Consider the following 21,468-nt stretch of genomic DNA (forward strand, 5'->3'; position numbering starts at 1 on the left):
ATGCACTGGGAGCTTTTATGGCCCAGTGGGAGGCTTCCGCAAGATGCCACATTAGCGCACGATTGCGATGGCCAAGGGTGGCTCATCTGAACCGGCACTTGAAACCAGTAGGCAGAGATGGAATGAAAGGTCCCAGACTTACAGAGTGCATTTGGCTGGAGAGCAGATGTCCATCTTGTCCCAGCATGTTGGACATCATGATGGCGGGCAGCTCTGGGTAGGTGTATGGATTGATCAGGCCATTAGGAGGCAAGGAGTGGCACAGATAACTGGACTCGGGGTCCATTAGGTGGAGCAGAGATGGGTCGGGGTGATTGGGAGGTGTGATGGGAGGGATCTCGTAGTCTTCGTCACCCCCACCGCTTCCGCTGCCTCCACCCTGACCGGAGAAGTTCTGCAAGGGTGAAAGCAATGGGCGTGTCATTCCGCACTTCGATTAAGGAAGCTGTGGTTCGTGTCCCCGCAGGTCGCCACACTACCTCCAAACATAGAAGCTTCCCCCTTACTTACTTCTCGAATCACTGCGCACATTTGCAGAGCTGCTGCAAATCCCCATACACTTTATTGTTTCGCTACTGCAAAATCCAAATATATTTATTTAACAGCTAGCCTCCAGGCATTTGGTGATGCATGCATCACTTAGACCTGGATCTCTTCTCACGGGGGGGGGACTCGTGACAACAGTAAGGATCCACTTCAGGATCCACTGCTCTGCTCCGCCTCATTTTCGCACCCAAGGGAACAAAACTGCACCTTTTTTCTTGGGCATTTATAATGATTTCATACACAAGTTTGAGGGCAGGTCTAGCTTAAACAAAACACGAGTGGATACCCTAATTCACACAGTACTAAGGCACACAACACACTCTGCTTTGTTTCCAGACCACGGCTCTTATTTGGACATTCTCTGAAAGGGATCACACACATGTATTCCGCCATTACCGCTGAAACCTGAAAAGAGGCGTGTTGGGATGCACAATTATGTGCTCCCAAAACTGGCGGTATTCACCCGGGAATGAAAAGCAATTCTGTTAGAGGCAATCTGATTTCACTCCGTTCATAATCATGGAGTCAAATTAATCATCACAAATAATATTCCGGTGTCATCCATTCAAGAGGTTTTTAATAGAATTTTTATGATTCATGTCTTGCTGTATATATCAAGCAGTCTGTTCAGTTACATTTCAGAAATCAATTCCATCTTCGTGCGGGCTGTCATCTTGCTTACCGACGCCGCCATTTATCTTGCCAAACAAATACTTTTAGCGGAAAGTTGAAAAATCAGGGGTGTGGGGGGGGGGACATTTCAGCAGCTGAGAAAACATTACTATCAGATAACATGACAATTTATACATGTTACAGAAAGGGCTGCTTTTTACGAGCTTTTCAGAAAATCAATGCAGTTAGTGATGAACATACTGTAAAGTGTTTGCATGTTTATTATTGTCAGAAAGCTTTCTATGGGTCTGTAAACATCCCACCCTCAGAGCTACCCAAACAAATGCTGCCATTGTCTTCTACACTGAGGTACAAATAAATTACAAAATACTCCCCCACTCTGTACCATGGTATCTTTGTAGATGAAAGAAACAATTTGGCTACAAGGAGAAATGCGTCTCTTTCACGCGACCATAACCTAGACCTTTTATGCGAGAGATCAAAATGTCCAGTAGATTGATACATTTTTTTACCTTGAAAGAAAGCTTTAAATCCATCCTTTTTACATATTTTTTTTACCATTCTAAGCAAAGAAAAACTAGAAGAATCATGTTTCAGAGATGAAAATGAACTTCGTTTTATTCTTAAACCTAAAAAATAATGACTTCAAATCATCGCAAACTTCAACAAATAATGTAAAGTCCTTCAGCTGGCTCCTTGGTCTCTAACAAATAATATTTACAGACAACAGCCCATTAGGTTTTGAAATATACCTTTAATAAAATTACATTGCCTGTATATCTGATTTCCTCTGTCTGTGCTCCAATATGAAGTATCTCAGCATATTACAGTGCAAAATGTAGAGACTTTTAGCTATTCACAGTATACACGGCACTTTTAAAAGTCGCAAGCAAAATCTGTAGTAACCTGAACCCTTGGATATGCACTGAAAAGATTACACACACAGATAGAGACCACAGCTTTTGCTATTCTAACATACTGCTCCTGTGATGAGCAATAGATGCAAATGCCGTTATGCAAAGCTAAACCGACACATGGTGTTGATTTTGCCAAGTCGTTCTTCAATTATGTTACCTGAGGAAAGTGAAAGCACTAAAACCAGCTCACAGGACAAAGGAAGCACTTTAATACATCTTAATAGCTGCAATGGACATAAACACAAGAAGAACCAAACTGCCAAAACGCAACTTTCTTTGCCTCTTCGATCTCCAAAAAAAAGGTTTGTCCGCTAAACACAGCCGTTTATTATAATTTTTTTTTTGTTGCAAGGATATTGCTATTGTTCAGTCTAATGGATAAGAAAACGAACATTTCCTGAGATTCAATTTTCCTCATAATTGTTGGAAGGAAACTAAATTATCTTTGTAAACATGGGGAGCTTTGTGTGAAGAGTACCCTCTGTTATTGTACTTTTAGAATGCCATGATTTGTGTAAAACACAGCACTTTTCTGGCAAGTGGGTCAAAACCGGTCTGAACTCAGTCTAATAACGTGCCACTTTTTCCCACAGTGAAACTGAAAGAACATTCTGGTGTTTTTCCAGTGTGCCCAAAATGCCTCTACTCTAGGTCTCTTTTGGGATGACACACTAACTGCGGCTCTTAACTCTTCATTACAAACATTTTTACATTTAGCCAATGCTCTTATCCATTAGTGACGCACAATCGAGAAAACAAGGTCAGACAATCCAAGAAGCTACTGGCGGTTAAGGACCTCGCTCGAGCGCCCGATGGTGAAATTACTCTTCCAACCACAAGACACGAACCAGTGACCTCCCGCTCACTGATATAGTGTCCTAACCCACTGAGCCACACACAGTCCCTACAAACCACATGCATCATTTACTACCTAGATGTTTCACAAAAGGATATTGTTATAATTTCATATATATAAAAACATTTTGAAGGTACTATTAACCGATTCTCTATTTGTACGGTTGCAAAGATTCCTTGCTACTTTAACGCTATATTTGAGCCATGCGACATATTACTAAAGAAGGAAATATGCCTCAACATCATTTTAAGGGACAGATCAGCTCTGCAGTAGATTTATGCGACTGACCGGTTCAAAGCACCGCAAGGAACGTATTTGAATGGCAAACACTGGATTCTGCACTCTGATTAGAAATGGCTTGTAATAAATAAATAACTGCCATACCTGTCCTCTCTGCATAATCACACAAGTTCAGAATGACGCGGTAAAAGTGAAATGAAAATTAAATATCACCTGGCAATCCGCAGTGGATATGTAGCTGTCGCGAAACAAACAGTAAAATGGCGAGGCCTAACCAAATGAGTGTTCCTGTATACAACACATCTTCTCAAAAACGCACTGTCATTCAGAGAGAGGAGTTAAAAAAAAAAGAAAAAAAACTGCTAGCTTTACAGTAAGTTGTCCGCATCATCATTTTGCATGAAGACGAGGAAGGTGTTGCCTATAGGGTGAGTGTACTATAATTTGCGATGGCGATAGATTAGATATAACAGTTAGAGCACTTGTGAACATCAGGTTGCCAAATGTTTGCTTGTACTTAAATGACCCTTTTCAAACACTTGAAAGCACAGGGTTTAGGAGATTAAGGATTGCCTTAGTCAGCAGCTAAATTATCTTCACTGGAGTCAGGGCTACTGTCGAGAACTCTCACCTCAGCGATGCCGTTTCTGCTTACTGTCGACACAAAGAAAAGGGCGGACATACCCCAAATACATCACCACGGTAAACACGAGTGGACCCACCTTGTTATATAGATGCACGTCCATCAAAGTCATCTCTCCGTCCAGTGGAGAGAATATATATATATATATATTAAAGAAAGAAACTACTTCTGATTCAGTGATAGGCAGAGGGGAACCGTGGATGAGATGGAAGTTTTAAATTTGACCAAATATAGATAAACAAGGCAAATAAACAACAGTGCGGTGATGGTGTGGGACCAGCTGCTTGTGCGATGGCAATCTTCCCGGGTGGTAAGAGGGTCCCAAACATCCGAATTCAAATAGCATCTTCTCAAGATTAAACGAAGGAAGGGGGAAAAAAAAAACCTTTTAAACGAGTTGATAGAACTGGAAGGGGGCTTAGTTGAATAATTACTCCTTAGGTGATTTCAAATTATCACCAACAGGACTAGGTTACCCGTCTGTAGGCAAGGTTATGAATTCAGATGGTGGGAGACGATTCTGCTGATATATTTAGTGTCTGGCACTGTCAGATAATGCACAGTGGTGCTTAGTGAAAATAACAAAAGATCCATTTTGCACTTTAATTGTTTTCGGCGCGAGCAATTGCGTCGTATCCCACGCGGACTCTTTAACTACAGTTTGCTGAATAGTGTGGCGAAGATAATCTGAGTGACTGCCCTCCGCCCCTATTCTGCCTGCAGCTCTGCTCTGCACACAGTGGTTATAACAGGGGTCTGCTGGACAAAGCATGCATGTCTGGATGTAAAGAAAGGCCAACTCTCCTCTTCACCTGTTCGGTGGCATTTCCCTTAAATGTCAGATTCAAATAGATCTCAAATAGACCCTTTTCAGCTGCATGGCCTCCTGCTCTGAGTAACTGGGCCACACGACTCATTGCCTGTGTCTCGGAATATGGATCCGGGCTGGACCCCGATTAAACGCGATCGGATTTTTCCGCCGGCGACGACAATGCGCCGTAAACGATTTGATATCGCTAGCTAGTGGACACACAGCAAGCCAAATGTCACTTGGCTAGTTTTCTTAAAATTCATTTCGGGGAAAGCAACTCTCAAAGGCTTAAAGTGGCAGAATTACGCAGACAGAAAATCCCCGTTATATTTCCTCCAGCAGACATCGGGAGTGGTAATGTTTTAGCACTTCGCTGTAATCATATTCTGCTGACAGACAACTTTCAGAAATATAACGTGCATAAGACAGCAAGGCTATGCAGGTATGCCATAAAATATAAAACATAAATGGCTCCTTCGCCCCAATTCCCCCCTCCCCTATCCTGAAGAGTGAATACAGGCTGTTCAGTGTAAGCACATATGGCACAATAACAATCCCATAATCCATTTTATTTTTACTTTCATGATGTCATTCTCCTTAAGCCATAACTTTATGAGTTGCAAACTGGAAAACAAATGATCCTGATCCCATTGTTCATCCTCCTATGTTCTCATTAAAGCTGCGATAGCAGAATGCAGTGATTTACTGTAATTGGACCAGAAAAGTGCATCGGCTGGATTCATCAGTGAATATACGGCACGGCTGCATTAAAATAGATTGAACATCACTAAATATTAGACCAGATGCCTACACTCCTATTATACTTCAATCAGCTATGACCTTGGATTCAATACAAGGAAATACGACGACTCTGATACAGAAAAAAAGAAAAGCATTAGAAAACTGATATAAATATCAAAGTACTTAGGCCCTTAAATCCCGGCTTCTGTAGTATATATAGCAGAGCTTCCACTGATTATTTTGCTTTTAAGTTTTCTTAAGAGGCCATGTGAGACATTAGAAGCACAGTGACTGCTGATGGCTTACAGAACGACACCGCAAATGCAAAATTCTACCAAACAGAACAAGAAGGGAGGGGGGGGGATTATACTTAACTCTATGTCGACTGAAACACAGCCGTTCCGCAGTGTGGATTTTATGGCCTACATAAAAAAGACTAATTGTAAGGCCACACCCTTGAGAAGCTCAGTGAGAAGAAAATAATGGCTTGTTGTTTTTTTATTTTATTTTACGTTAATAAAATGCACTAACCGCACGATTCTCAGTCCTACTCCACCTCTGAGGCACGTGAACGCTTCATAAATGACGCCACATAGGGTTGTTACCCGTAACAGGGCCCAGGGATCCCTGATATCTGGAACCGCAGTTCGAGGACGGCGAAAACAGGCTGCAGCTTCAAGTTCGGCCGACTGTTTATCCGGCCAGGCTACCATTCTCCCGAAGGCCTCGCGTGCCTCCTCTTCATCACCTCGGACTGCAGCCCTTCGTGTCGGACACGTGACTTGGCTATGGGTGCAGATCGCGAAGAAGCTTATCTCAGGCGATACTCACTTTGGAGCCACTACAATTTTACACCTCAGACTTGAGTGTGACTGTGTCGTCTTTGCTCCCCCCCCCTTTGGTTTTAACATCTTGAAACGAAAATAAGCGCAACACAACACAAATACTTTCGCTTATTTTTAGGCATTGCGTGAACAATGAGAAAGCTTACATAATCGCGAAAAGTTATATGATGCTGGAACCTACATGCGAGTACATTTAAAAGTGTATCGGTGGTTAATCCTGCATTTAGAAAGGTTCAGACAGGAAAAAAAACGGAGGTTTTATTTAAACATCACGAGCGTAAGCCGACAGTGCGGACTCTGTAACCCACATGGCGGGCAGTGGTGTGCGTCGGAGAGCTCTCCCGAAGGAGCAGTATCATGTTGGAGACATCAACACTTCACAAAGCCTTCTCTGCCGCGGCGGAGAATCTCCTGTTACCGCCATTCTACACCTGGGCGCTCGAACTTCATCTTTCCAGAAGGCTGACTACATTATTTATTCGGCACTCTGTTCCATAGCATTTGCAAATTTTGCGGGGCGGGTGGGCGGGGTGCGCAGGCCTAATGCACTTCCATTTGTCTCAAACGGAGATGTAAGTCTATCGCTCTGGATTAAGCGGCCGGGCAGCCGATCACACGCAAAAGAAGGGGGGGGGGGGGGGGCATCTTTGCTCATTGCCAAGAGGAAACTCCAATGAACGTTAGATCAGGCTTATTAGGCTTCATCACAGCTAAGAGAACAGTGTGGCGGGGGTGGGCGGGGTGGGTTACACACGGGCGCACTCTCAAACGGGGGGTGACAAATCTCACACGCCGTGATGCGATGACTTGTGTTATGTCACAGCCCGGGGGCTAGAAAATCCTGGGCAGAATTTCAGCTCGGCCCCACCCTGCTCAATTTTACATATAATTTTATGCATTCAATGGCCCCTGTAAAGTGCTGGGCCCCCGATGCCCCTGGTCAGCCCTTTATCAGGTAGCCACTTTATCAGGCAGAAAAAATGCGTCACGGCTTCTCTGCTAACAGGACCATTTGCATCCAACCCTGAAATGCGTATATTCTGCCTGGCTGGAATACTTGCTGGACACTGAGGCCCCAATGCAGCAAGCAAACCAGAATCCTCCATCTGACATTTCTGAGGTTCTGTTTAAGGCATCGTTATCCTTTCCCTACTGTTCGCAGAGAGAAGATTAATGGAGTGTAATGATATTCATTATACGCCGAAATGTGCTGCCTGCTCACAGGGGAATTATTATAATTGTTTTGTTTAAACTCATTGAATAGGAAAAAAAAAATGGGTCTGTGTTAAGCTGCAGGTTTGTTGGGGGTGTCGCAGTCGAGCGCCGGGTTGGGCAGTCGGGCCACAGAGCCAAAGGACAAAGGCGTCTCTATGTCAGTGGGTTACGCCCATTGTGCAGGGGGCAAAGATGTCACCAGCATGCCCCATGGTAAAGCACAGAGGACAGAATGCTGCATTAAGTATGACGTATAAGACCTGGGGAATGCAAGGTACAGATTCTGACTTTACTGTGGCTTTTCCCCCTCATTCTTTTACTGAGGTTAAAAAAATCATCCTCATCTCTTGCCCTTCGTTCTGGACAGGTTTTTACTCATAACAAGGGATTTTTTTTCAAGAAATAGAACAGTAACAAGAGCAACAACAGCTCAACAGAAAACCGCCCCTCCCCCCTCCTCATCGCTGTCCCCCCTCCTTCCTTCCCACCCTCTTTCCATTCTTTCGCTCCCCGTCTTCCTCCCCCACCATATCCCCCCTCCCCGACTGGCTGAGGCACAGTGCACATTTCATTCTCCCGCAAGGTCAGCAGGTCACTTTCATTTGATCAGACGTCAGCTCAGATTAAAATCAGCCTCTTTGTGCGATGTCATATTTTATTACGGATTCCACTCATTTCGGGGTCAGGGGGTCACGCTGATTTGATTGGACAACAGGAATGATATAATTTGTGTTTAACCCTGGGCAATATGAGATCTGAGTGCCATACTAATGCATTTTGCAAAGATACAGCTGCCCTCAATGACTAATTTGAAATGGCACACTGCAGCGTCATACGAGTCCGGCCCCTGCACATCACGCAGTTACACGGGGGTCTAACAGAGGGCAAAGAGGCCTCCGCCCCCCCCCCCCCCCCCCCCCCAGCCACGCGATGACACAGTGACATGACCTAAAGACTGCGTTCACCAATGGGTCAGAATTGTGGGTAAGGGGAGGAGCAACAAAACCTAATAATTCAGTTCAAAAGTTCACAGAATTGGCATTAATTCTATAAAAAGAAAAAAAAAACAGTTAACAAGTAAGGTTAGTTAAGGTAAGTTTACACAAAGTGATCCATGATCAAATAAGGCTGAAACATACAGATTGCAAAAGTTCCGTTTTTAATGAATGTCTACCTCTGCTTAGAGATTTTGGACGATGAAGACTTAATGTTTCCGGATCCCCTTGATCCCGGCATCACGGACACGACCAGGCGGCTCTTCATCCGTTTCCCGGTGTTATGTTGAGCTGTTGGGTCTCGGCACGCCCGCCCCCGCTACTTTGTTCCTTGTCGTTTCTTATCTAATTATGTCAAGGCCCTTTCGTTAATAACTCCGCAAAGACGAATCCTGGCAAAAATAGCCCGACACTCCTTCCATCAAGCTGTCTGGAGCAGGTCAGATAATGTGCAGTAAAACGATATGACAGATACTTCATGACCAAGGTGGGGGAGTTGGGTAAATGGATGGGGGGGTTGGGGGGGGGGGGCGGGGTGCCAGTGGGGGGTTGTTTTCTCTTTCAGAAGAAAAAATAATTGGTGTTATTGGCTGACATGCAGTGACCTATATAAAGCTCGACTACGGATCGCAGTTGAGGCTGCTGCGTTCACCTTCCATCTGTCCTGTGCTCCAGCTGTGCGGAGTTTACCGCCGGAGGCTGCTCCTCTCCTGGTGACGGCGTCTCGCAAATTACCACACAGAACCTTCCGGATTCCATGAGGAGCGCTTCACAGGTGACATAATAGCAAGAAGCCACAAATACGTAAAGTGAGGCGGGACGAGACTGGTTTGCTTAACGCCCCCCACCCCCCCCAAGAGTCGCTAGCACGGCTGTGGTACCTTAAGAACGAGAGCATCAGTCAAACCAAAAGACGCATTATCCTGTCATGGCCTGGACCCCTGTCTCACTCTTAGATCGCCACACATCCTCCACGAGGGTAAACAGGACAATCGACTACATATAGCGCATTGTCAGTCTGCACCCTCTCCGTCCCTTTGCCTCCCCAGCCTCGCACAGCTGTGATGGGCCAATCCCAGTACGCCCCTCTCATTTCAACCTCCGATTCTGTTCTTTTGTCCGTGGACCATGGGTGCCAGTCGGACAGTTATGTGCAGACACCAATACAGCACCAGCACATGGTGATTCTAGTGATGGATCTTAAGAGATGGAGGGGAATAAGAGGGGCCATAATTAATACAGTAGGGGCACCCTTATTAGCCAATGACATGTTTTGAATTGGTCAGTGACAGGGGAGAGGGCACTCTGTAGACCAATCAGCTTTCAGCTTGGCCCTGCCTGTCTACATACCTCTGCATCCAGTGGAAATGGCTTAACACCCTGCACACATCTCATTGTGAGATTACAGCCATGCTATTAACACCTGGGGGTCACTCTTCTCTGCATTCTGCTGTATTCTAACAGCAAAACCAGATAAAAGTCCCCACTCCAATGTGATACCTGATGAGGTTTCTCTGTGTGTAGCAGAACAGAATGTCTTCATTTTCACTGTACAGGCAGCAGGCACAACAAAATGCAGCCTTTGTACATCCCATCATGATCTCCCATGAGACAGGAGAGAGTGAAACTTGGGGTCAGACTACAGGGTCAGTCAGTTTTGGGGGGTTACGGCATTGCTCAAGGACCGAACAGCGATATGATTACGCTACAGGCCGCGGGGTTCAAACCAGTGACCTTCCAGATGCAGACGCAGACTCCCAAACCCACAGAGTCACACACCGCCCCTAACACACCGCAGGAAAAGGTGTCACAGTGAGCGGACAAGTCCCTCATCTTCCAGCGAGTGTGCAGCTGTGAATTTTCATTGGGCGCAGTGTCAGCAAAGCAATCACAGAGGCTTTAAACGCCGAAATGAAGAGAGAGACAGAGGGAGCGAGAGAAAAGAGAGAGAGAGAGAGAGAGAGAAAGAGAGAGAGAGAGCAAGGGAGGGGGGGTGAGGTACAGAAACTGCAGTGTTCAAGTCGAGGTGTAATCTAAACAACGCGAGGATGCTTCACGTCACGTCCGCGGACTCCACGGTAATGGAAACCAGCAGGAACGCCGACGGATATGGAAACCCCCAAACGGCGGGAATTTACACAGGCCTCTCCGAGTCTTTAATCAGCCAAATGATCCGATGATTTGAGCTCCAATCAAACTGTCTCCTGTCAGTCACACTAGACTTAACTTACACCCTGTACGTTGGACTTAATTTTGGGGCACGTCAGTCGTGAGGGGGGCAGGGACAAGCGACTCTTTGAAATCTGACACCCCCCACTCCTTTTTTTGTTTTCATACATAAAAATGAACAATAAAGGCCCTTCCATTAGCGGCGGGCAGATCTGACCCGAAATCGAACGTGACGTCGTAGAAATCAGAAATCTGTACCTAATTGTAGGCGGAGGATGTTGAAATGGGTGGTCTGCGTTACGGGGGAGTCTCTCTGATAACAGGCAAGCGTCTGGGGAGCCGTGTGCCTGCTCTATTTGCAGCTTGATAGGCAAAGTCACTCAGTCTGTCATTCCCCATCAGTGAAACGGGGCTTTTATTAAAACCATGTTGCATGGAAGTACTGAATTCACCTTCATCTATTTTTTTCCAGACCATAATATTTCTTTTTCCTCCACAGAGCACCAAAGGCATCCTGGATCCAAACTTAAACCTTTCAAGGTCCGCCTGAATGTTTGTTTGCAAGACTTACTGGCATTTACATACACTGATTGGCAATTAGGTGCAGCAATTAAGCATTACCTGTTCTTGGCATTTTTCCGTCGCTGGCATGTATATAAACAATCCGCCGGATGGATTTTAAAAAACATAAAATAAAAAAAAAGGGTTGCACACGTGCGCAGCGTAAGAACTGCGCAGCCATCTGGCTCCCGAAACGTGTTTTCGCTTATAAGCGCTTTTTTTAAGGAAAGAAAGCATCTCGTTAAGGTGAGTTTAAAGCCAAAGGAGCAGGTGTTGACAGTATGCTACCCGGGATGCAGGGCAGCAAGTAGCTGTGTCCATTAAAAATTGGTGCATTAATAATAATAATAATAATAATAATAATAATAATAATAATAGCAGCCTGATGCCCGTAGCTTCTGATATATGCTATGGACCTACATAGGGCCCTGCACAGGAGAAGCGGGAACAGAAAATGACTGGATAATAATAATAATTATTATTATTTTAATATTATTATAAAGTACTCCACCAATTAAACGCTGCCATTCCTTTTTCAAGTGGTAAAGGATTTGTCAATAGACTCAAGTTCACTACAGTAGAAGCACAAAAATTTTTGTGACGACAAAAATGATCTAACGTTTGTTTTCCTTTTGGAAAAGAGTGGGGAGGAGTGAGGGCACTGAAGATAGCAAGGTTAATTGGGAAAATGGTCTGGAGCAATGATAAAATCTAGTCTGCAGGCTATCCACGTTCTTTCCAGGCGATTGTTTGGTCTGTGATTGCCTACCCCAGTGAAAGTCAGCAGCGAACTTGACCAAGAGCACAGGGTCCTGTTTGTAACCCTCAGTATACATCCCCCACCCCCATCAAGGCCTGTAGAAAATGAGAAGCCATCTTATCAAACAGGCGAAATTCACGGGAAGCCTTTCAGACACACGAGGTCTGCATTGATTTTTTTTTTCTTCCCTGGCACCCAGCAGCAGCCAGAAAGGTGATACGAAATACCAAGAAACACGCTGGCAAAAAAATCAAACGGTAACCAGGAAGTGGGACCCAGATTGAGAGAGATTAAAAGGAATCGAGCGGCTTTATTAACACGACCGGTCCGGGGGCGTCGGAAGAGTGTTGCCATCGAGTCTGTGACGTGGTTATAGAAAAACAACATGGCAGTGGGGGTCTGATCTTGACGGAAATGTACGGGAAAGGGAGGGGGGGGTGAAGGTAAACAGCTAAAGTTATTCCCGCGGGAGCAAACTGAGCCCAGCAGGAGCGTTTGCAATCAGGTCAGGATGACGATGCACTTCGCTCCCCGGGTAACGAGACGATGGGAGTGCGCGGACGGGACGAGCGCGCTGTCGTGGACACGGCATCAGCAGCTTCAGCGCTCCCGGTCATCCGCGCGGACAGAACGAGCGGGCTGTCGTGACCGCGGCGTCAGCAGCTTCAGCGCTCACGATCACCCGCGCGGACAGGACGAACGCGCTGTAGTGACTACGGTGTCAGCAGCTTCAGCGTTCCCAGTCACCCGCGCGGACAGGACGAGCGTGCCATCGTGGCCGCGGCCTCAGCAGCTTCAGCGCTCACGATCACCCGCGCGGACAGGACGAACGCGCTGTCGTGGCCGCGGCGTCAGCAGCTTCAGCGCTCACGATCACCCGCGCGGACAGGACGAACGCGCTGTCGTGGCTACGGCGTCGGCAGCTTCAGCGCTCCCGGTGACCCGCGCGGACGCACTTCATATTTCACACCTTCGCTCGGGAAACGCGGCTGCACGAGCCGATAGCAGGACTCACCGTGTGAATTTCGTTGGCAGACAGACCCCCCTGCCCCCCCCAAGCTCTTCTACTCCTTCACACAGTAAAGTGGGGGGGGGGGGGGATTGTCTATGTATAGGGCTCTCGTTACAGAAGCTGCATTTCAACTGGCTGTGAGACGGTGGCCAGCCAGAACAGGTTGGTAAAGCTCATTAAGACGAAGCTACTTTTTGTTTCTCAGTCCAATTGGTAATAGAATAAGGGTACAAGGCTGGCACCTTTTGGAAATGGACAGGGAAGGCATGTTGCCTATTTGCGTGTATAATAATATATATATATATATTATAATTATTTTGCCACCACCTCTACACACATTGAATAACTAGTACTGTGCCCCCCCCCCTTGAAAAAACGGGAAATTCTTTGAACACTGGGGACCTAATCTTGTGAAGAAATTGTGACTGAGATGCACAATCACCATGTCCAGTTAATATCAAGGTAAAAATGCAGATCTGACAAGGATGCAAAGATTATCTTGCATACCTTGAACATATGAGGCAAAACGCCAATGATATCAACATGCTGGAAAATGTTCATAAAAATACATTATTTTAATAAGAGTATTTTCACTGTTAAAGGGCTATTTTTTCAATTCCTGAGGGTACAGGACCACACTGCAGCCTAAAGTCTGGAAATCATTAATTTACTTATTATATACAATGCAAATCATCCCCCTTTAACCTACGCCTCATATAATTTGTTATCATTATTATTTCTATTCTAAATAGAAATTGTGGTTCATGTGAGTCTTTAATAAATTAAAGATGGAGTTAGGGACAGTAGCCCTAGAGGAAATGCTTTTTCATATATATGTACATATTTATTTGACTATTTTAATCTGCTGGAGAAGAAGTGTACTTACTGTACATTCGCAATAACTGCGGTAATATATTCCCTTGGTATGAATATAAATCCTACTGGTGAAGAACAATATTCATAAAATAAATACACCAACAATCAGAAATAAACTAACCCTATGTAGAAAATCCTGGCGACGAGGTCAATGGCTGACAGCTGACTGAGTGTGGGCGAGGCATTTCTGCCAAGCAGGCCCACAGACGATACAAGATAATGACTGTCACCCTGTCAAGGGTCAAGACTCCGAGTAATGTGGCTCCCACAAAGGCTCAGTCATGTTGAGCGGCACAGTTGGAAACATGCTTTGGATAAGCTAGGTCTTCCCTGCTGAAAAAAAATGCCCAAAATAGACAAGAAGCCCAGGACTCAGACCACGGTAGAATTTGCAGACCTCCCATATATTATGGGATCAGCCCCTATGGTAAAATGAAATGCAGTACTGTGTCACCAACATGTGATGAGATTGGTCACGTCTCTCGTCGCTTGCCCATCCCCGGCAAATTTTGCCCACTTGGCAAAATGTCCGATGGGATACCCTCCCACATCATGGGGGACCTCCCACGCCACCTGGAAAATTTTTTTGTTGGGGTGGTGTCACATATTTCTTCTGATTGAAAGTTCCAGCCCTAGAACAGAGGAGCTACGGCCACCTCAGTGTATATGCCAAGGGGGGGGGGGGGTTGATACCCTACTAACACTCCTATACCTCTGTAATGAGACTGGAGGGGCCATCGGTGATTGATAAGTGACAAACCCATAAAACATGCAGGAAGATACCCAACATCTTCTGGCTCAAGGCACGACCACCTCCAAATGAAAACAAAAGAGGCTCCCTCCAATGCATTTGGCAGCTCTCAAGAAAGACAGTAGCCAGTATCACTTACACCTCAGGGCCCGGCTCGCCAGATGACCCGTTCATATATTCATTGCCAAATCTATCTATTTTTTAATTGCCGAATAATACAGGCAACAGCTGGGTTGTGAAAGCATCAGAAAACTGACCCACTCACCTGATTCGGAGAAAGAAACTCCTGGTTATTTTCATTCATGTACATGTTGTCACCATCAAACTGTAAACAGAAATAAAAAATAAAAAAACATTGAGTGAATGAGACGCAAAAAAAAAAAAAGAAAATTGCCTACTAGAGAATCCAATGACTTTGCCGCATCCTCTCAACTTCGTCTGCCCTTTGATTGGGTAATTACAGTTTATTACAGGGGATGTAATTAGCCTGGTCAAGCTGGGTAACAAACAGTGCCCCCCTGTCCGGCCTCACCCGCCACCCGCACTCATGAGGATAGCCCGGTGCCCATGGCACATTGGCTCTCACGTGATAGGTGACAGCAGACGGCTAAACTACGGCTAATTGCAGCCGGAACAGGCATGAGAGCTCCGTGAATCGGCGGGGGGGGGTGGGGGCAGAGCACCCAACAGCTCCACCACGGCAGGAGGTCCTGCACCAATGAGCGGAGGAGAGGGTGCCGTGTTATCTAAACTGCCGGATAGGCTGTGCCAAATGGGATTCATACTGCCATCAGACCTGTGATGTTTCCTAACCCTCTCTCCGGTTGATGGTGAGGAGACCGCCACTACCAAATGAGGCCCCTGACTCGTGACAACAGCCCCTACAGCCACCCCAGCCACACACCCCCTTCCAACCCCAAGATCTCAACCTTTATTTCATTCTTTTTGTGCTTTGAAAGTCAATGCCTGCCTTGACAGTCATGTGTTGTCTGAATGCTAGCTAATCAATTGGCTCACCCGGCCGCTTCATAACACACCTTCCCCCCTCTTTAGCTTGTCAGTTGTCATTGGTTTTACGGGGGAGGAGGTTATTACTGCCGTTGTCAAATTGCACCGCCCTGTTTTTCTCCCCGTCCTTCTCATCTTTTTCTAATCTTTCTTTTTTCCCCCCCGACTTCCATGCTGAGACTATATTGTTTAATCTTTTTAATGTATTTTTCATAAGCAGCCATTAGTGTGTCTACGAAATCATTTGCTGCATGCAGCAAGGAAGAAAATATCCATTATTTAAATTGTCGCGGTTGTAGCGTGAAGCCAGACAATGCCCTTGCATTAATACCCAGATATCCTTGCTTTCAAAAACACTACATATGAATGACAAAAAAAAAAAAACAACAACGAAAATCAAGAGAATAATTTATAAAAATCCAAATGCACTGCTTGGCTGTTCTCGTGGAAGACAAAATCTGATTAGTATTATCTGTAACGCTAAAAAGAGAAAAACCATTTATGTAAACACATATTAGCTAACTACTTGCAGTGCAAATTTTGTACTCTGATCGCAATGTCTAATTGTCAGTCTCTGTTTCCCGTGACAGGCCTGTATCACCACAGTCATCCTAGATACAAATATTGCAGATGATTACAGATGCTAGATTCTGATTCCAGAGCCAGAGATATTGTACAACTCTTCAGTTGCACCATTCTGTTGATTGCTTCCCATGTATCAGCGACGTAAAACTGAAGGTTAATCATTTAATTCAATATTATCATCTTGATTATTAGGTGCCGTCTACTCAATACAGATGCTACTTCCCCACAATGTTTTCTGGTTACACAGTGGCATTTTTATTCAGTACTCTATTAAAAGGACACTGCATTTTATAACTGCCATTGCCTGAACATAATTCAGAGGTAATACTGATGCTAAAAAAATATTCAGTGGTTTTACTGGACAGATATCTCAAAAATGAGACATAAAATTGTCTCCTCTGATCTTACATTTATTACTGTGTGTTTCATATGATCACAGCTTCCGACCTTTAGGTAGCAGACTGAATAAAAAGCCGTTACGCTCAGCGAGCTCGGCCGAACAGCATCCTCAGACAATCTCCCTCCTCCTTTTTTTCCTCCACTCTCCTTCCTGGCGGACGACAGAAGTGGCAAAAGGGTCACAGACCCAATGCAGACAACAAACAGAAATATCAATTAAAGAAAGACAACCTGACACCAAGTCCTTCAGTCTGAGTGCATGGGCCGAAGAATTTAAATAGACTGTGTTGGTAAGCACTGAAGACACCATAAGTATTAGCCCATCAGAGGAAATACTTCCTATCATTCTACTGACATGCAGCTACTCCGACAGTCTTAAAGTCCCTAGTCATTAAACAGTGCCTTCTGGACACAGGACCTAGTATATATGGCCAGTTCTAGGCTGAATTTTTTTTCACCTTACAATGCACATCAGTATTCTGTATGTCTTTGTATCTCTTTCCAGATTCCAATTAAAATATGACGCAACAGAAAAACTAGCATTCTTTTAAAATTTCATGGAAAAAATGGTACAAAGTGAATTCCCCCAAAGCCACCTTTGGGGAAAAAAAGTATTTTGAAATGCATTTCCTTAAAGTTCCTCCGATTATTCATTATTTCCTTCCTCCGATTATTCGTTTCCCCCCCATAAAAATACAGACGCCACTGATTTTTAAAGTGGCACAAACCATAGTAATTATTCATCGACAGTCATACAACTCTTTCGCTTACAATGGAAATATTTTCATCCAAGGACAAAGTTGTTACCCAGTTCTATAGGATGATCGCAGTAGTAAGCAGGCAGTGCGCAGCGGCGGCCAGATGCTGAAGTTAATGATGTAGGTAATCGGACCGCTGAGACGTCGCGCGCTCGCTTATGCTAATGATCGCGCGCGTGGCCACAAGTGGTCATCTTAAATCTACGGTTATATTATATTATATACAGGCGCCTCACTTTATTTCCAAACTCTGTGCATGCTTGAGAAATCGCCATGGCTATCTATGCAAACGTAACCCACCGAAACTCGCAATACGCATAAAATTCGTGAAACGTCAAGTGGAAGATTTTACGGAATTACTCGAATAATCCGGCTTCCACGTTTTTTTTGTTTTAATAAATAACATCTTATACACCTAAATGACATTTTTTTTATCATTTGCATGGGGATTCAAACTAAAATAAGTAATACTGGGTTAGCCAACCGAATGTAAATGTGCACTGTTTCTGCTAAGTTAGCCGCTGAAAGGCGGTCTTCACAGAACGCTTCACCCGTCTCACGGCCGTCTGGAAACTGCGTCGCCTGAGCCGAGTGATTCTTTTAGTTATGGAGATGGAGTGACAAGGCCTTCCTTCCCATGCCGCTGGGTGCGACCTCTACTATCTGAAAGCATGAAGTGCTTCATTTATTTAAGTAACAACCCTAATACGCTGTCATAAAGGGGTGAACCTTGTCCGTGTATTAAATTGAGCGGAGTACAGTGGTTGGACACAAGGGCAGCCTAGAGAATAACTCGAAAAATACCTTGGTTTCAGGAGGCTGCTTCGCAATCACAAAAGATTGTTAAAATATTTTATTTTGCTCTCTCTGTCAAGGACATTCTGGAGTTTTCTTTACAATGGAAGACTACAGGCTACCTCTACTATGAAAGGAAGAGCCCTGTGGAGGACTGACATCTGACAAGTCTCCTGCTCTTACATCTTCCACTCCCATCACGCTGGGTTAAATGGCTGTTGAAACTCCCGTGAGAACAGAAAGAGTGGCCAAGATAACAAATTTCTATCCTTGTGGTTTTCCTTCGGCTCAAGAAAAGGCCAGCTTGGAAAAACTAACTAATAATATGCAATGAAAAAAGCATATATGAGCCATATATAACGAGCCTTCATGTCCATGAATCCACGTGTTCCGCACGATCCCGTCGTACTGACGCAGCCAGCAACATCTGAGACTCGCACCCTGCTTCTTTTAGTAGTTGGAGACCCAGGATGGATGGATGGATGGATTACACAATCCTTCTTTGAAAGGGTAGGGATTAATTAATTTTTCCCCCTCAACATTTTTTGTTTCCTTCTAGGAAATACATCTGACAGTGACTGATTGATTGAAACGCAACTGTTTAAAAGGAAAAACTAAAAGCGCTCTTGATGAAATCTGCGCAACGCCGTGTTTCTGGGCAAAGCTTCCTTTACTATATCGTCGTCGATGTGTTGGGGAGATACCCCCCTCCCCGCATGCAACGGGGGCTGAGAGCGGAGACCCGCAATTAAAATCGTATTATCTAATGGTAGCGCACTGTTACGGTCCAGGCGGTCCGCGGCTGCGGTTACTCGCTTCGCTATCCGAGCGTGGACCTGCGCAGTGTGCGCTGCTCGGATCTGCGCAGGGACCGCTTCGTCCCGGCAGACTCCAATTTAAATGACAATTTATCCCTGCCTGTTTGTCATCAGTCCAGGCATTATTCCGCATTCACCACAAAATTATCTTTCACCCACACTGCTTTTTGAGCATCCCTGGCATTCAGACAGCATTTTCTATTACAAATCTAATTGCACATTCCACACAGACAAGGGCTCATTAAGCCTTAATTACACACATGTTGTTTTCTACAAACATCTCCATTTGGATTGCTTTGCATTGTAATTGTTCAGCGGGGACTGCAGTTTGAGATTTCACAGATTGTCGTGATGGAAGTAGCTGACTGGATCTAGGTCATATCTGGTGATAAACAAGCCATAGTTCAAAAATAATATCCTCACACAGTGGAAGTAAAACTAACTACGGAGTGAGTCTGGATCTCATGTAATATTTACAGCACTCTAATAGATAGCATGTTTTTCTGAGCCACTTTCCAGCTGGATTTTTATTTGTAGATTGCAGGAAAAAAATACAACATTTAAAGGAACTGCGAATCTATTGTCTTGTTTTTCGTCTTAGATTTTACTTTGTTAATGCTTTTGTTAAATCCCAAAACTACTAACGCAACAAGAAACACACTGGGTCCGTATAACAAAGGGGGAAATCACAAAGAAATATACATTGTATACTTTACTGCTATTGCAACATTTTTTTTCCCGCAGGACATTCATAGTATTGGCTTCGGTGTTAATTACGCTGAAGTTTGGTGTATCTTTTACCCACTCTACTTGCTTGTCCCCTCTCGAGCTGTGACTTTGTCATTGTGTAACCTTTACTTTACAAAAACGCCTTGTGAAATGTTTTGTGCTTGTGTTCTATTTTCGTAAATGAATAGTCGCACAAATTGTAGAAAAAATGCGCAATGTGAATTGCACAAATGCGCAAAGACACCGTTTACACAGATAAAGGTAACAACCGCTGCAAATTGTACCGCATTTCCTATGAAACAAAGATACTATTAAAAAGAAATAAAGCCAGAAGGGCTGAAAAAAAATCTTGTTCTTTTTCGTTTGTAAGTTCTGTGCATTATCAGTGGGCGAAGGGGGTAGTTTGTAGCAGAGAGATTAGTCCACAAAATCAGCTCATTAGGTTTTTCTGTAGTTTTTGCCTCTGGATTTAATGTCGCCACTGCATACCCCATATGACATGCAGGATGTATATTTTTGTTCCTGCCACGACGTGGTTAAAAATGGAGGTAAAAGACTGTGTACCCATCTTATCTGCACATATTTACAGTGTCACTACATTCATCAGATGATGGTTGTATACACACAGCATGAGAAAAATCACCGACATCGATTTGTTAAAACAGTTTCCTCTATAAAATCGTAGCCGTGTAAATTAGACAGTCTTTCCTTACTCCTATGATCAGATCATGTATTAGGAATCATTTATGCAGAAATCCAGAATATTCCAATTCATGTTTCCACAGACTTATCCCCACAACTGTACCCTTTGAGTAGTTGGATATTCTCTTTCTGTCACTTTAGATTACAGCATCCGGTCCCTTGTTAGCCTGTTAGTATGTAACTTCCTCTGATACAACGCTTAGTTGATTATCCTCAAACTGTCATCATCACTCTACTGTACTCTCTGCGCCTGTAAAAAGAGTAAGGTCATCCCCCAAGCATGCACAATGACTGATAAATTCTTTGCAATCTTCGCATGTGTATTATGAAAATTCCACAGAACAAAAAATATAGTTGCAAGGAGACACACCTGGACACAATATCAATCCCTTCCTTGCTTTATATAATGTTGCCACACTTGTGTGCAACTGCGCCAAGTATGCTCACAGTCTTTGTATCTAATGTATACAGATCAGGATTCGGGACAAGCCAGGCCTACGCACGGAACACCTATTTCCAGCCATTTCAATGCAAAACTGCCTGGCATTTTATTTTAGCCTACTGCTACAGCTGACTGCTGATAATGCACTTAATGTAGGTGATTAAACCACTGAACAGGTTGTGTATGTCCTTTTGAAAATGTGTAAATTGTCATACGTCTATGTATTAAAATACAACATCACAGTCGGCACCGGTCCGATAGGTTGAAAGCGCTGAGAAATAACGCGTTTAAATTTGTTTATGTAGCAACTCCAGATTAAAGTTGTACAGGATTTTTTTTTTGAGCATCTCCTTATCGTTTCTTGTGTGAGTAAATGAGCATAGTTTTAGCAGATGCTGGCAGTATCCTGGAAACCAGAGCTGGGCCCAGAAGGACTGTGGACCATTAATATGTCTGGAATGAAGGGTAACAACTGTGTAGGGACAAAGAATGAGGAAAAAAATGCCCTCTTTTATGAGCGTCTGAGATTTTTGTCAGTTTATGTAAGAGAATATTTTAAGAGAAAATGAATTCCTTGCAACTTTAAAAACCTCCACTGGTACACTAACTCTCTAAAAATAATATTCTGACAGAGCGGAATTAATGGGTACTCTTCAGTCAT

The 21,468-nt window shown here is 44.3% G+C and overlaps 1 protein-coding gene across 7 annotated transcripts in view; it reads right to left on the reverse strand.

The window, feature by feature from the left end:
• LOC125745501 (TOX high mobility group box family member 2-like) overlaps nucleotides 1–21,468 on the reverse strand; it is a 108,302-nt gene that overhangs the window by 39,483 nt on the left and 47,351 nt on the right. For 5 of the 7 annotated variants that reach the window (XM_049018441.1, XM_049018443.1, XM_049018440.1 and 2 more), the window contains 2 exons: nucleotides 14,837–14,896; nucleotides 143–394 (listed from right to left, as the gene is read on the reverse strand). In XM_049018441.1, coding sequence (XP_048874398.1) covers nucleotides 143–394; nucleotides 14,837–14,896 — 312 coding nt within the window. The remainder of the gene's footprint in view (nucleotides 1–142; nucleotides 395–14,836; nucleotides 14,897–21,468) is intronic. The other 2 variants (XM_049018444.1, XM_049018442.1) reach the window with 1 other exon arrangement.

Source organism: Brienomyrus brachyistius, chromosome 6 (assembly GCF_023856365.1).
Source record: "Brienomyrus brachyistius isolate T26 chromosome 6, BBRACH_0.4, whole genome shotgun sequence".
In the NCBI taxonomy this organism is placed as follows: Eukaryota; Metazoa; Chordata; class Actinopteri; order Osteoglossiformes; family Mormyridae; genus Brienomyrus; species Brienomyrus brachyistius.